Raw genomic sequence first — 15,763 nt, 5'->3', positions numbered from 1 at the left:
GGTCAGATGGGCTGACCTGCAGTGCCCACCCAGACCTCCCAGCGGGTGGGGTGCCCTGCCGGGTGAGGAAGGGGCGCCCTATGTCAAGAGTTTTGCAGTGACCTCAGGGGACAACCCTGACTTCATCTGCAGGAAGATCCTCCAGCAGTGACCTGCCAACACCTCCCTTTTGCAGATTCTCAGGGAAAAGTGAAAGGTCTTAGGAACGAATCCCCTACAAATTGAAACCTAAATATATTTGAGGCTATAAGGAATTAAAATCTGAGATCAAAATATTTGCTTTTGTAAGTTTGAAGTCCAATATTTTCAAATTAAATTAAAATTCCCCATACTCTCTCTTCCCAATATTTTATCCTATCCACCCCCCTCCCCAACACACACACACATATACCACCCCCCGCCACTGCCCAGAGGTTTGTAGCTGTCAGGAAGGGGTTGTGGTTCCTGCAGCAGCAGAGTGGTGTAGCTCCTTTGTCTTGGGAGCTGAATAAATTGAACACCACGTTTCTCATGTGCCTTACTTCTTCTTTTTTTTTTTTTTTTAAGATTTTATTTATTTGTGAGAGACACAGAGAGAGAGAGAGGCAGAGTCACAGGCAGAGGGAGAAGCAGGCCCCACACAGGGAGCCCGATGTGGGACTCAATCCTGGGACTCCAGGATCATGCCCTGGGCTGAAGGCAGGTGCTCAACCACTGAGCCACCCAGACATCCCTGTGCCTGTTTTTTTTTTTAATAATAAATTTATATTTTATTGGTGTTCAATTTGCCAACATACAGAATAACACCCAGTGCTCATCCGTCAAGTGCCCCCCTCAGGGCCCGTCACCCAGTCACCCCCACCCCCGCCCTCCTCCCCTTCCACCACCCCTAGTTCGTTTCCCAGATTTAGGAGTCTTTATGTTCTGTCTCCCTTTCTGATATTTCCTACCTATTTTTTCTCCCTTCTCTTCTATTCCCTTTCACTATTATTTATATTCCCCAAATGAATGAGAACATATAATGTTTGTCCTTCTCCGATTGACTCACAGGAGAGCATCCTGTGTCTGTCCCCACAATGGACTAGGACTCACAGTAAGAAGGAAAGAAATACTGATTCATGTACGACATAGATGAACCTTAAAAAAAATCTGCTCGGTGAAATAACTTGAACATGAACAACATGTATTATACGGTTCCATTTCTAGGAGATGTCCTGAAAGACAAATCATGACTCCCCTTACCCCCAAACCAGATTAGTGGTTGCCTAGGCCTTAGGGTGGCTGTGGAAAGTGACTGCCTTTGGGCATGAGGTTTCCTGTTAGGGTGACGGGGATGTTCTGAAATCAGATTGTGGTGATGGTTGCACAACTTTGAATACACGAAATTCCTTGAATTGCACACTTAAAACAGATGAACTGGGTGATACATAAATTTTATCTCAAAGCTGTTAAAAAAAAAAACAAAAGTATCATTCATAGCCTCAGCCCCATCACCACCCCTTCCAGACAAGAAGCCGGTGTCAGCTCTGGCAGGGCACAGCCGTGTCCCTAGGCCCAGCACTCCGCACTTCCATGCGCCGTGGCTGAGGTTTGGAGGCGTCTGTCAGAACCGGGACAGAGATGTGCCTTTGGGTGGGAGTTTATGAAGTGGCTTCGGGCTCAGCCAGGTGCCTGGAGCCCACCTGGGAAGGTCAACTCAACAGGAGGTGGGCAGGATGTCTCCAACATCAGATGGGAGGGTCTCTCCAGGAGGCGGGGCTGAGAGCGCGCTGCCTCTTGCAAAACAAGAAACCTATAGTGGTGACCTCTCTGTCCCGGCCACCCTCGCCTGGGGTTCCTCTCTTTCCCAGCTCTTTGTTCACCTTGGGCCCTGAGTGCAGCCTGTGTCTGGGAGCAGAGCTGCCTTCTCTGGAGAGCCGGGGTTTTCGGAGAGCTTAGAGCTGCAAACCCTGTGTCCCAGGGAAGCTTCCCCTTAAATACAAAGTTACATTTTGTAGTGAAGCAATCCAGGGCCAGCTAGATAGAGACCACGGAGCTGGAGGGGGCCCCACGTGAGCCCACAGTGCCACATCCCACCTCCTGGAGCCCCTTGCTGTGCTCACAGAACCCGCTGCCCGGAGGGGTCAGAGTAGTATAGTACTTGGTGTCCATCTGCCCACCGAGGCCCAAAAGTCCCATGAAGACACTTTTCTTTAGTTGTGTGAACAGGAATTTGGGGGAATAAATAGATTCCTGCCTTGATACTGGATTTCCCAAATGTGGGAGTTAAATGTGCCCGGGTTAGGAAGACTGAGCCACCCAGTCCCAGGCAGTGCTGGATGGGGCAGGGGGTCCCCAGGTGAGACAGCACAGGGGCAGAAGGGGGCCACCCTGGCTCCTCGCACCCGCTGACAGCCTCTTCAGCTGAAAACGAGGGGCCCTGTGAGCGGGCACGCACACTTCACCGTCCCCACCGCTGGCCCCTGAGCCCCGAGCGGCGCCCCTGCTGTCCACGGCGGCTGTGAGAGTGGTTGAGAGTGGTTGGCAGCCTCCATTGACGTGGGGCTCCTCTGGGGCACGGCGGACCCATGGGCCCCTCTCCACTCACGCCTGCTTTCTCTCTGAGCAGTGGGAGACTCCTTCTCCGTCAGCTACACAGCCTCCATCAAGGCCGGGGAAGTGGGCGGCGGAGAGGTCCTCCTGCTTCCTGCCCAGCTCACCTTTCAGAGCTCCGCACAGGTATGTCCTCCTCCCTTTGCTTTCTGTGTCCTCACTGTTGTTTTAGAAGCTTTGACACTTAGAGCACGGTGTCTGGTAGCTCCTCCCTCCCTCCCTCCCTCCCCTCCTTCCTTCCTTCCTTCCTTCCTTCCTTCCTTCCTTCCTTCCTTCCTTCCTTTTCTCCTTCCCTTCTTCCTTCCCTCTCTCCTTCCTCCTTCCTCCCTTCCTTCCCTGCTTCCTTCCTCCTTCCTTCCTCCCCCTCTTCCCCTCCTTCCCTCCTTCCTTCTCTCTCTCCTTCCTCCTTCCTTCCTCCCCTGCTTCCTTCCTCCTTCCTTCCTTCTTCCTCTTCCTCTCCTTCCCTCTTTCCCTCCTTCCTTCCCTCTCTCCTTCCTTCCTCTCCTGCTTCCTTCCTTCCTCCCCTCTCCCTTCCTTCCTTCCCTCTCCCTTCCCTCCTCCCCTCCTTCCTTCCCTCCTTCCTTCCTTCCTCCCCTCTCCCTTCCTTCCCTCCTCCCCTCCTTCCTTCCTTCCCTGCTTCCTTCCTCCTTCCTTCTATCCTTCCTTCCTTCCTCTCCCTCCTACCTTCCTTCCTTCCTTCTTCCTTCTTTCCCTCTCTCCTTCCTTCCTTCCTCCCCTCCTTCCTTCCCTCTCTCCTTCCTTCCTTCCTTCCTTCCTCCCTCCCTCCCTCCCTCCCTCCCTCCTTCCTTCCTCCCTTCCTCCCCTGTTTCCTTCCTTCCTCCTTGTCTCCCTCTGTGATACTGAATTCCAGATGAGTGTGTAGGCCCGGAATCTCACACGCTCTGCTGTGAACCAGGCTCCCTTAGCATATCATTGGGACCTCTAGTAATTACTTAACTTCTGTGGGTCTGACATAGGGTTATTATAAAGATAAGCAATCAGTAGATTTAAGTTATTTTCACTGTGTCTTGCGTATAGTAAGCATTCAACCAGTATGAGTTCATACAAATTCAAACTATTTGTATGAGTTTGCAATGAGCTGCCTTAACAAAGCTTCACAAGCTAGATAGCTTTAACAGCAAAAAAAGTCAGTTTTTCATGATCCCGGAGGCTGGAATTCTGAGATCAAGGTGTGAGCAGGGTCGGTTTCTCCCGAGGCCTCCCTACACAGTGCATAGACAGCCTCTCCTCCCCATGTCCTCACGCAGGTGTCCCTCAGTGTGTCCTAATGCCCTCTTATTCCAAGGACACCAGTCAGATGGGATCAGGGCCACCATAATGACCTTATTTCAGGTTACTCTCCTCTGTAAAGTCATAAGGGAAGAGAGAAAAAAATCAAACAAGATGAAATTAGAGAGGGAGACAAATCATGAGTGACTCTTCACTGTAGGAAATAAACAGAGGGGCCCTGGAGGGGAGGGGTGGTGGGTGGGGTAGCTGAGTGATAGGATGAGCACGGAGTGTTGTATGCAACAGATGAATTACTGACCTTTATCTCTGAAACCAATAATATGTTATATGTTAATTAATTGAATTTAAATAAAATTTTAAAAACTTATTAAAAACATTAATAAGTAACAACAACAGAGTCCCCACCTCCAAATACACGTGAAGTGCTTAGGTGGCCAGGGCTTCAGCATATGGATTCTGAGGGGACATGATTCAGCCTGTGACACCATTACTGTTAGTATCTTCATGGTTCCTTCACCTTTTAATCTGTGTAGGCAGCGAACATGGTTGGTTGTATGCCGTGCTGGGTGCTGTGCTGGGTGCCGTGCTGGGTGCCATGTGCATCCTGGAGATGCAAGAATAGGAGATGGCGTCCTTGCCATCAAGGAGCTCATGCTCTAGTTACTTTGGTCATTCGGTTCTGACTTCAGCCTCTGGAGAAAGGACCTTTGACTAGATGGGGAGGGTGAGGCTCTGAGTGTGACAGCCCAGGTCACAGGACAGAATCCGAATTGGCCCACACAGCTGTGGCCCCTTCCACGCGAGGCTCAAGGACCTGTGTGTAGCTTTGCTGCTGCAATAAGAAAAAAAAAATCTGAGACAAAATGAGATAAAAAGGAAGACTCCAAAAAGGTAAAGACCAGCTACAAGGAAACTATTAAATCAAACTGTCAGAAGAGACAAATGTCTCAGAAAATAATTAGGTACAAAGTCAGGAACAGAGGACAAAGAAAGATACAAAAATAGAGATAAAATCGCCCAGAAGAAATACCGCCCCAATTTCAGAGTACAGGAAACCAAGTAAGTTAAAATCAGAATTGAAGAAGGTGACAGAAACCAGCAGTGGAAATTCAGAACCTCAACAAAACTGAAAGTCTCCACCTCCTCCTGCCAGAGCTTTAGGACCTCAAGCCCCTGGAAGCACCTGGGGAAGGGGGTGGGGGTGAGGATGGAAGAGTGGAGTGGGAGGGGATGGAGGGGGGAATGGAGGGGATGGAGGAGGAAGATTGGGGGGAGGGATGGAGGGGGAGGATGGGAGGGAGGGAATGGAGGGGAGGATGAGATGGAAGGATGTAGGGGAGGATGGAGGGGAAGGACGGGGAGGTAGGGGAAGGATGGGAGGGGGAGGGGAATGATGGGATTGTGGAATGGAGGGGCTCCTCACTCACTCCAGGGCCACCCATCTGTTCCCTTGCTTGGTGCCTTGTCTGTCCATCATACTGACTTTATTTCCGTAGGAAACCCCCACCCCTACTCACTCTGTGAGACCAGGGACCTTGTCTTTCCTATTGACACCTGTGTTCTCTGTGCCAAAAATAGAGCCATGCACAGTAAATGTGCAGTAAATGTTAAATAAATGAATGAGCAGTAAACTAATGAATCTTGGGCAAGTTTTATTTCTTAACTTCTCTGAAGCTCAGTTTCCTTGTCTACAAAAACGCAATGATCATACCAGTGTCTCCATTCTTATGTGGGGACAAGTGAGATGTGTCAGTCTACAGTAGCCTGTAATTTTCTATTCCCTCCAAACTGTCTGGGGCTCTCTGGGCCATTCTGCAAGTGGAGAGTGAAGCATGCACCTGCCCTCCTAAAGATTCCAGAGTTCTGAGCTTCACTGGTCTGTGTGCTGGGCCTCTGCCTTGCTGGCCCTCGTCGACCAACAGCATCGCCACGACATAGATCCTGCCATAGAGAAGAGTCCTGGGAGACCAGTGTTTGCTGAGGGAATATGTGCTGGAAGTTGACAAGGAGCTTCTGTACCTTGTTTTCAAGTTACTTCACCTGGTTGGAATTGCCTGACCCTCTGGTGACTGCAAGGCTTTTGTCCATGACCATCCATAGACCATCCATGACCATCCATAGAAGGTCAAGTGTATTTGGGGCTCAGTGAGACTTTTATCAGCTGCACGTGAGAGCAGTGGTTTGCTCTGCTGGTCAGTCATTCCCAAGATGTTTTCTAAGACAAAGGGAAAAACAGTAACAGTTATTTATTTAAACAGGCAGGTGCCCAACAGGATGGAATCCTCCAGTGGAGAGGAGGTGACCTCTGACACAGCTGCGCCTGAGAACCATTGCTCAGCTGTGTTTCACAAGTCGTGCTGCTTCTCTGGGGCTCAGAGTCCCCTCCCCAACAACGAGAGGAGCAGGAAGCTTCTACCCTGGCTCTGTTCTCCTGTTCACTTGTTAGAATTGCATGAGGGTAATAGCGGCGATGGTGAGAGCAGGCGGTTTCACATCATCACAAACAGAAGGGCGAGTGGGTACAGGACAAAAGGCATTTTGAGAGAGAGAGAGCCCACGTTCACATAGCTCTTACCATGGTGCATTGTAGTAATTGTTCTATTTCTAGTTATTGTTGTCAGGTTCTTACTGTGCCCAATTTATCAATTAAATTGGATGCGTGTGTAAGAAAAAACAGCGTATCTAAGGTTCACTACTGTCTGGGAGTTCAGGCATCCACTGGGCTTCCTGGAATGCATCCCCGGCAGGTAAGGGGAGCCAGCTGTCATTCCCACTCACGAATTCTCCAGCAGGAGGTGGTATTGACAGAGGTGCATTGTGTTTGGAGCTGGAAGCTGCTTTCTCAAACACGCACACGTCCTCTAGCATCAGAAAGAGTTAGATGAAACAGGCCCTACGTGGTACGTGGTGGAGAGGGGAGGACCTAGAGCAATCATGTCAAGCCTCTTATAAGGGATTATGTAAACATCCTGCCCGCTTACACAGTCACCCCCATACTCTGCTTGGCCTGTGTTTTCTGACTTCGTGCTGTGATCTAAAACAGGTTTCGCAAGCTTTGAAGTTTCTGTAGTAAGCACAGAGGTTAGGATTTACGTTTTGCAAAGAGATGAGGTCAAGCTTCATAGCACACTTGAAGCTTCTCTCTGCTTAGACCTTGGGTGTCAGAAAACACAGGGTGGAGGGGCCACAAGTGGGAAGAGGATAAAAAACTCTGATTTTGAGTGTGGGCTTCTGAATGCAGTTTCAGGTGTCCAGGGCCAGACCCCGAAACTCACAGGGCATCAGGATATTCACGAAGCAGGACGTTGGGATATTCCCCAAACGGAGGCAATTCAAACAGCCATGATGGAATGACACCAGGGCTGCCTTGCTCCCTGGTCTTCAAGCTCCAAGCCTCAAGGCCAGGTTATCCACACCAATTATCACCACCACCAACTCTAGCCAATGGCTAGAATACTTTTGGTGGTCACTCTGTGTGCCAGGCACACTCCTAGACTCTCTATTAGCTAATTTAATTCCCACAGCAACTGTATGAGTTGAATGGGATTCCCATTTTGCAGGTGGCACAAATGGGACACAGAGAAGTCAGTGTCTTGCCTGAAGTCAGTCTGCTGTGAGCGATGGAGCCAGGTGTGAGCCCAGGCAGGCTGGCATGAACCACTCACCACCCTGAACTGCCTTTCGGCGGTGCCTGTGTCCCCAGGAGGAAGCATGTTCTCATGGCACATCTCCTGAGATACCACGGGCTCGGACAGATGGCTGGCCTGACACCCTTCAGTTTTCCCCTAGCTGCCAACCAGAGATGGTTCGAAGGCAGGAGGAACAGACCCCATGGAGCCTTGGGGGTGGGGCACATCACATTGGCAGGTGGCCTCAGCAGAGCAGGACCCCTCACTATTGTCTGCACCTTTCCTGCAAGAAGCATGCTGGAGAGGACGAGGGGCTGCTGTGTTGGGGGCTGCTGAACTTTGGAGTCCATCCTCAGCTCCCATCCGGCCTGACTCCAACCCTGGTGTTTCACCAGAGCGCACACTGCCTGAGCTTTCTCCCCAGTTAGCGGAGGCTCTGCTCTTCCCCCTGAAGGGACTTTAAGACCCCCACAGGACCCAGTCCCCCACAGTCAGGGAGGGGCCTGCTGCAGCTCCAGGCAGGGCAGGTTGCAAATAATACCAAATGATACCCCATATGTCACATTCCAAAACCTGTTGACGGAAGTGTTTTCTTCTCTTTTCTTTTTCTAGAACAAGACCCAACTAAAAGCCCTTTTCACCATAACAGCAGAAGAAAAGATAAAGGTAAGAGAAAATAATTGAGCTGGACAGCCACCTGACACCCCAGTGTGTCTTCTCATGCCTCTGATGTCTTGGTGTCTGGCTGTCCTCAGAGCCAAAGGGAGGGGGCGGCTGCTGGCCCAGACACACCGCGCAGTGTGGGGTCCCCAAGTGTGGCTGGAGGCTGTCAGTCTGGTTTCCTGGATGGCCCCTCCATCTGGGCAATATAGTGTTTGCTCACCGTATAACCACACTTTGCATCGGTTCAGCACCTGCTGGGGGCTGAAGACATTCTGAGCAATTTACATATGATGAATTGTGTGGGCAATCCTGGGAGATAGATTCTATTTTAAAATTACCCTCATTTCATAGATGGGGAAACCGAGGCACATATAGGTCAAGTAATTTGCCCAGGGTCACCCAGCTAGTGTACCAGGGTTCCCAGGATCACTCCCAGGCTCAGTGATTCACAAAGAGGGCACAGGACTCCACATAGTCATACTTGCGGCTGATTTATTACCAAGAAGGATGCAAAGTAAAATCAGCAAAGGGCAGAGGTGCACAGGGTGAAATCTGGAGGACACTGGGCACCAGCTTCCAGAATCCTCCTCCAGAAGAGTCACACAGGATGCAGTGTTCACCAGAAAACAGTGTGACTGTTTTGTGACATGTTGTCACCAGGAAAGCTTATCAGAGACCCACACCAGGGTTTTTACTGGGGCCTGGGCACACAGATACCCTTGGGCTGGCATATACCATGGTTCCAGACTCCCAGGAGAAATGTGTTCAGTGTGTAAGCCACGTTGTTTGCTTGACAGCTTAGGCGCAGTGAGCCACTCTTATCAGAGCATGGTGGGAACTCTCCCCAAATCCAAGTTTCTAGATACCAGCCACGGCCCCTCTGAGGGCAGCAGTCTTGGGGGTGCTGTGTGTGTGCTTTTCTCATAGAGGTTGGAACTGGGATTTGAACACAGGCACTTTGTCTCCAGAGCCCTGTTATTGGGCACTGGGCCACACTGCCTCCTAAGGAGCTGAATCCCTGCCCCAAAGAGAGGGAGACAAAATCCAAGTCGGCTATGGCAAAGGAAGGGTCTTTGGGGGATGGGGGCAGGCAGGAGAGAGGGGAGTCCAGAAGACAAGTGCCAACAGTCTTCCTGGCTGGTCTGGGAGCTCCTGGAGGGTGGGGCCATGTCTGCTTCATCCTTGTGCCCTACCCTGTACCTTACATTCTGCAGGGCACTCAATAGGTAAATAGCCTTGATTGAGCAAATTGCTGATTGTCATCAATGCTGGTGATTGCCACTCGGTGGAGTGGGTGTCTGGTCCCTGCATGATTGTAATAGAAGTCAGAGAACGTTCACTTAATTGATGTTTATGAGCCGTTGCTCCACACCCCAGGCCCTCTCATGTGGATGGAAATGAGCCATACCCACGTCTTTGGGACAGCCTCCAGCCCACACATTACCTTTAAGGGCAACAGGAGTAGGTGCTTGTTCTGGAGTGCAGGCCCCTAGATGCACAGTTTGGCAGCAGAGCACTGGGTTGGATTTCCACCCTTTGCCCTGGTCCAGGTGACTGACTCTACACTGTGGACCACGTTCAGGGAGAGGACCATTGAGTGGGAAGATGAGGTATACAAATGTGGCAGCCCTACAGCGTTGTGGAGACACCAGGTTCTTGGGCCAAGGGTCCAGTTTTGAGTCCCTATCTGTCTACTGATTGTATATGTCTGCGGGTGTGTTAGTTACCTCCCTATTCCCAGTTTCCTAGCTGTGAAATGGGTGATGATAGTCACCCACTTCATTGGGTGGTCATCAGAGTAAATGGATTGATGTGTGTAAAGCACTCGGCACAGTGCCTGGCGTTTTTATAAGTGCTCAGTTAACACCAGCCACTGTCTTTGGAATTATTATTATTTATTATTATTATTTTAAAGATTTTATTTATTCATGAGAGAGAGACAGAGATACACAGAGAGAGACAGAGACATAGGCAGAGGGAGAAGCAGGCTTCCCATGGGGAGCCCAATGCAGGACTCAGTCCCAGAATCCCGGGATCACACCCTGAGCCAAAGGCAGGTGTCTCTGGTATTATTATTATATGTACAAGCAGACACCACCCCCTGCAGGTGTCCTGTGATAATCATGAATGGACCTCAAGTATCAGGGTCTTGTGCCCAGATGCCCACGGGGATCATACAGATGTGTGTGAGTCAGGCCCAGTGCAAATTTCAGGGTGTAGAGATGTCTGGGGCAGCCTGGAGACTCAGATCACTCACCTCCCACTTTCCCCCCTGCCCTCACCGAGACATTAAATGAGAAAAACAAACAAAAAATGGTCAAGCAACACACAAATACCATGATTGAATTGCGAAGTTATGAAAATCCAGGCCACACATGCTGCGGATAGTGACAGTAAAGAGTGGTGGGTAGATGGCAGGCTTCATGGAGGAGGTAAGAATTCAGCTGGATGTAGTTAAAGGAAAGACAGTTAAAGATAGAGGAAGTGTGTTCTAAAATATGCCACTGAGGATCTGACATTGAAGTTGAACCAGTTGGACTGTTGGTTGGATGTGAACCCAGGTCTCCTGGGTGCAAACCCAGTGCCTGGCACCAATGGATACACGTATGTGGATGAGGCAAGGCCCTTGCCAGTTACCTTGTGTTCTAGCAGGCCTACTCAGGCACCTGCGAGGTGACATCATTATACTAGGAAAGTGCCAGAGTGAGTAGGAAGAGCAGGGCAGTGGGGGTAGAGGCTCCCCTGGCACTCCATCATGTGGCTAAAACATAAAATAAAGGCATTAAGAGTATCTGTCATGTAGGTTGGGAGACTCTGCAACCCTAGGAGACCCCATCGGCTCATTTATTTTCTGTTACGTTCCTGAGGGTGAAACTAGCAGGTGTCAGCCAAGGAAAGTAAGGCCCCAGGAAATTGCTTCTCATTTTGTATCATGAGATCCTCTTGCCCCTTCTGTCTGCTGCCTGACGAGTGTCTGGGAGGAAAAAGAAAAATCACACTGAACGTGCTGGACATTGGTGTTCAGATTGTGCTGGATCTCCCTACAGCTTCTTGTGTTGATTCCATGTGTCCTCAAAAGGGCTGGGTGCCAGGGCCGGGACCCAGAGAATGAGGATCTCAGATCTAATCAAGAGAGAGCCATTTAAAACAACTGTTGTATCACCCCAAATTCATGTAAAATGCAGTTCCAATAATAATTTCAATAGGCTTTGGGGGGAGATATGTGATCAAATTCATCAGTTTCACCTGAAAATATAAATTTGTGAAACTAGATGAGAACATTGTGACAATGAAGTGATGTGGGAGGATTTGCCCACATTAAAAAATTATGAAGCTACATTAATGTAGTATGCCACTCTTCCAGAAAAGCCAGACCAATGGAACAGAATAAAGTATGTACACAGACATACTTATAGTAAGAAGGGTATTTCAAATCAATGGGAAAAGAATATCTTTCCTAAATTTGTGGGCAACTGGTTGGATCTTTTGGACAAAAAATAAAGATGAATTCCTGCATCAGATTAAAATCTCAGTAAAACAATTTGTAAAAGGTAAATATAGTTACTATTATATGATATGAAGAGAACCATGAAGGAAGACCATAAATTTAAGTGCCCAAATAGTTGAAAATTTTACATTTATTTATTTATTTTTAAAGATTTTATTTATTCATGAGTGACACAGAGAGAGAGGCAGAGGCACAGGCGAAGGGAGAAGCAGGCTCCCCTGTGGGGATCCTGATGTGGGATTCCAGGATCCAGGATCACACCCTGAGTCAAAGGCAGACATTCAGCCTCTGAGCCACCCAGGCATCCCCAAAATTATACATTTAAAAACAGCATTAAGAGGGGGCACCTGGGGTGGCTCAGTTGGTTAAGTATTTGCCTTCAGCTCAGGTCATGATCTCTAGGTCTTAGGATTGAGCCCCTTATCTGGCTCCCTGCTCAGTGGGGAGCCTGCTCCTCCCTCTCCCTCTGCCTGCCGCTCCCCCTCCTCATGCTTTCCCTCTCAAATAAATAAGTAAATAAATAAGTAAATAAATAAATAAATAAATATCTTAAAAAAACAGCATTAAGAAAGGTTAAGTGACAAATTTGGGAAAATGCTTGTCACAGACATGAAAAAGGATTAACCCTTTGATACATAAAGAGTTTCTATTAATAAGAAAAAGAAGGTGTCTTTGGATAGCTATATGCAACATGAGAATTTCTCAAATAGAGGAATTTACAGTGAGTGCCCTTGATCAACCACAGTGGGTGGAGCTTGTGACTGTTAGCAGAGTCACATGGCGTTGAGTTGCACTTAGAGGATGAGGTTGTGCAGTCACACATCATCATGTCTACCTTCTCTGTGTCATCTCTTGGGTGGATTACCAACCAGCCTACTCCCACTGTCCAATCCTACTCACCTCCAGCCCATCTTCCTCACTATAGTGATGTTTCTAAAAAACAAACCTGCTTGCTTTTCTCTTTCTGGAGGGACTCCCTATTCCCTGCTGGATTAAGCCCAGTTAGTTCAGGTTAATATTCAGGAGCCATCAGAAAAGCTGGCCTCTGCCATCACCTGGTGCTGCTGGGACCCTGGGTTTTCCACGCTGCTCCAGTTTTGCATATGCTGTTCTTTCCTTACCTGTGCTTTGGACAACTCATAAACATCCTGCAGGAGCCTGACCAATTCTGCACCTCTGTGATTTCTAAACCTTCCCCCAGGCATGCTGGTATAGCACCCTTGGCTGGGATCCCATGACACCAGGACATCTGATAAACCTTGTCATTCTGTGACATTGAGATTATTCTTGAGATTATTCTCCTGGTTGGCATTTAATACATTTTTGTGACATGAGAATAGAATTTTTGCCCTGGAAGAGCAAATGATTTACAGATGATTTAGTTTCACTTTCTCGTTTAAGATTTAAAAAAAAAAAAAAAAAAAAAATCAGGTGTGGAGAGGCTGTGGGAACTGGCCGAGGTCCTGAAGGTTGAAGCCTATGTTAAGGAACAGAGACCAGCTGTGCAATCTGTTCTCAAATCCACTTCTTCACTAGACGGGTACCTTAGCAAAGCTCCATTTTTTTTTTATTTATGATAGTCACAGAGAGAGAGAGAGAGAGAGAGAGAGAGCGAGAGAGAGAGAGAGAGAAGCAGGCTCCATGCACCGGGAGCCTGACGTGGGATTCGATCCCGGGTCTCCAGGATCGCGCCCTGGGCCAAAGGCAGGCACTAAACCGGTGCGCCACCCAGGGATCCCAATTTTTAAGTATTATTCCCTCTACCAGTGATGACTCCTAAACTCTCACTCTTCAGAATTGTCAGCTGGGAACCCCAGAGACTCTTTGCCCTCAGAGCTGTTCTTCAAGGGCTGTGGGGCAAAGTTCCCCAAGTCACTGAATCCCCTCTGCTTCTTGGATCTTTAGCTCAAAGTGAAGGATTCCAGATAAGTTACCCCTAAAATCTCTTCCAGAGAAATTCTGTATGATCTTCTCTTTTCTCCAAACTTTTTCTGTCTTTTGGGGGGTAGGTGGGTAGGATTTAATATGTGTCCATTGGGACATTTAGAGGAAATGCCCCCTCTCTATCACATAGACACACACAGAGAAAGTTGGAAGCATAAAATAATATTACCTCATAATCCCATAGTCAGAGGACTAACTATTGCTAACATGTCGGTTTCTTCTATAATCTGTGGATTTATTACATGATTGAAGTCAAACTCTATAAACAATTCCTCCTCATGCTTTTGTAACTTCTGTTAGATTAGAAGCATTTAAAGCATTCCTTTTGAAAGGCTTTTGTGTGTGTGTGTGTGTGTGTGTGTGTGCAGCATTGCTCTTCATAAATGCGGCGGTGGAACTCATCAAAGGAATCTGCTCTCAGCTAATACATGATTAAAGAGATGGTAATAGCACATGAGTTTTGTCAGACAAGTGAGAAAGTTAGGGCCTGGGGATGAGGAGGCTGGGATCACTGAGCTGGCTTCTCTTTCCCTATTCTTCTTTAATGAAGTTTATGGTAAATAGGCTCTTTGAAATCTGTACTTGCTAATGATTATCAGTGGAATTTGGCTGCAAGATTTCTGGAGGAAATCTCAAAAGTATGATTAACTTGGGGCTGATTTCTAGTGCTCTGAGTGCTTAAATTTCTGCACCTGTCACTGCGGTAGTGGGTCCCACCAGCACCCAGTCTCCCAAGAGAGATATCCAGGGATATTTTTGACTCTATCTCTGGCATCCCACACATTTGTTCTGTGCTCACTCACTGTATCCCGTGGACTCTGTCTCCTAAATATTCCCCTAATTTTTGCCCTCTCCAGGCTGCTGGAAGTAGTAGTACTAGCAGTTCAGATTTACTGACTGACCTCTGTGTGCTGCATCCCTAGCCAGTAGTGTGTGTAAAGTACACATTTTGTGTGTGTAGTATTTTGTGTGTGTAGTAAAGTACACATACATAAAATCTACCGTTATTGATATTTAGTATGTTCAGTGTTGAGCAGACAACAGCACTATCTGGGTCTGGAATATTTCCATCACCCCAAAAGGGAACTCTGTTCCCATTGAGCAGTTGCTCTTCAATCTCCCCTCCACCCCCAGCCCCTGGCAACCCCCAGCAGAAACCAATCTGCTTTCTGTCTCTATAGATTTGTCTGGTCCAGCCATTTCATATAATGAAATGTGGCCTTTTGTGTCCAGCTTCTTAGCATAATATTTTCAAGTTCCATCCATGTTGTAGCTACTTCATTCCTTTTTATGGCTGAATCCTATTCCATGTGTGGCTGGACCACATTTTGTTTATCTCTTCTTCAAGTGGTGGACGTCTGGGATTTACCCATCTTTTTTGGCTATTGTAAATAGTGCCACCGTGAATATTCAGGTACAGAGTTTTGTTTGAGCACCTGTTTTCAGTTCTTTGGGGTATACATCCAGGAGCAGAATTGCTGGGTTGTATGGCAATTCTGCATTTAACTTAGCGAGGAACCATAGGCACTGTTTTAATACTCATTTTACAGTTGGGGAAATTGTAGCTTACAGAAGGGGAGGCCCAGGGTCCGACAGTGCAGTAGGGTGTAGAGCTGAGAGCAGAACTCCTGACTAGGGCCGTGGTCTTTACTAGCATATACTACTGCTTCCTGCAGCCTTGTTTCATGTCTTCATCCTCACTCCCTTGGCTGTCATGTCCAGTTTGTGCTCCTCCAGCCTGATGTCATGCAGTGGCCAGATTTATCTTTCTGAAACACTAATCTGACCATGTTACTTCCTGGCCTAAAACCCTGTATTGATTCCCTCACAAGCCCTTAGAATGATGTCGTGAATCACTAACCTGCTCTTGAAGGCCCTTTGGGACCTGAGCTGCATCTCTTCCATCTGCACATCCTGCTCATACTGTTCTCTCTGCCTGGCTTGATCTCCTACTGGTTCATTCTCCCCTGCCCATGGGTCCCCTCATGGAAAGCCTCCTTTGTCTTTTGAGCTAGGTTAAGGGCTGCCCCTCCTCCCAGCCCCACTCCTCCAGGCGTCTCTAGCTTCAACCTAGTCACACCGTGTCACTTCAGCCTGCTTGCTTGTGTGTTTTTCTGCAGGATTGTGAGGGCCTCAGAGCAGGGCCTGGATCTGTTTCTCCCTTGTCCTTCCAGCACGCAGCCTGGGCCCACTGAAT

General features: G+C 48.3%; 1 protein-coding gene across 5 annotated transcripts in view; it reads left to right on the top strand.

Moving 5' to 3' along the window:
• The window catches only part of EVC2 (EvC ciliary complex subunit 2), a 127,500-nt gene that overhangs the window by 18,328 nt on the left and 93,409 nt on the right, over positions 1–15,763 (top strand). For all 5 annotated transcript variants that reach the window (XM_072737794.1, XM_072737796.1, XM_072737795.1 and 2 more), the window contains exons 6-7: positions 2,588–2,697; positions 8,064–8,117. In XM_072737794.1, the coding sequence (XP_072593895.1) occupies positions 2,588–2,697; positions 8,064–8,117 (164 nt within the window). The remainder of the gene's footprint in view (positions 1–2,587; positions 2,698–8,063; positions 8,118–15,763) is intronic.

This window comes from Vulpes vulpes, chromosome 14 (assembly GCF_048418805.1).
Source record: "Vulpes vulpes isolate BD-2025 chromosome 14, VulVul3, whole genome shotgun sequence".
NCBI classification, from domain to species: Eukaryota; Metazoa; Chordata; class Mammalia; order Carnivora; family Canidae; genus Vulpes; species Vulpes vulpes.
The sequence above is the reverse complement of the archived record's forward strand: the minus strand, read 5'-3'. Positions and strand labels throughout refer to the sequence as shown.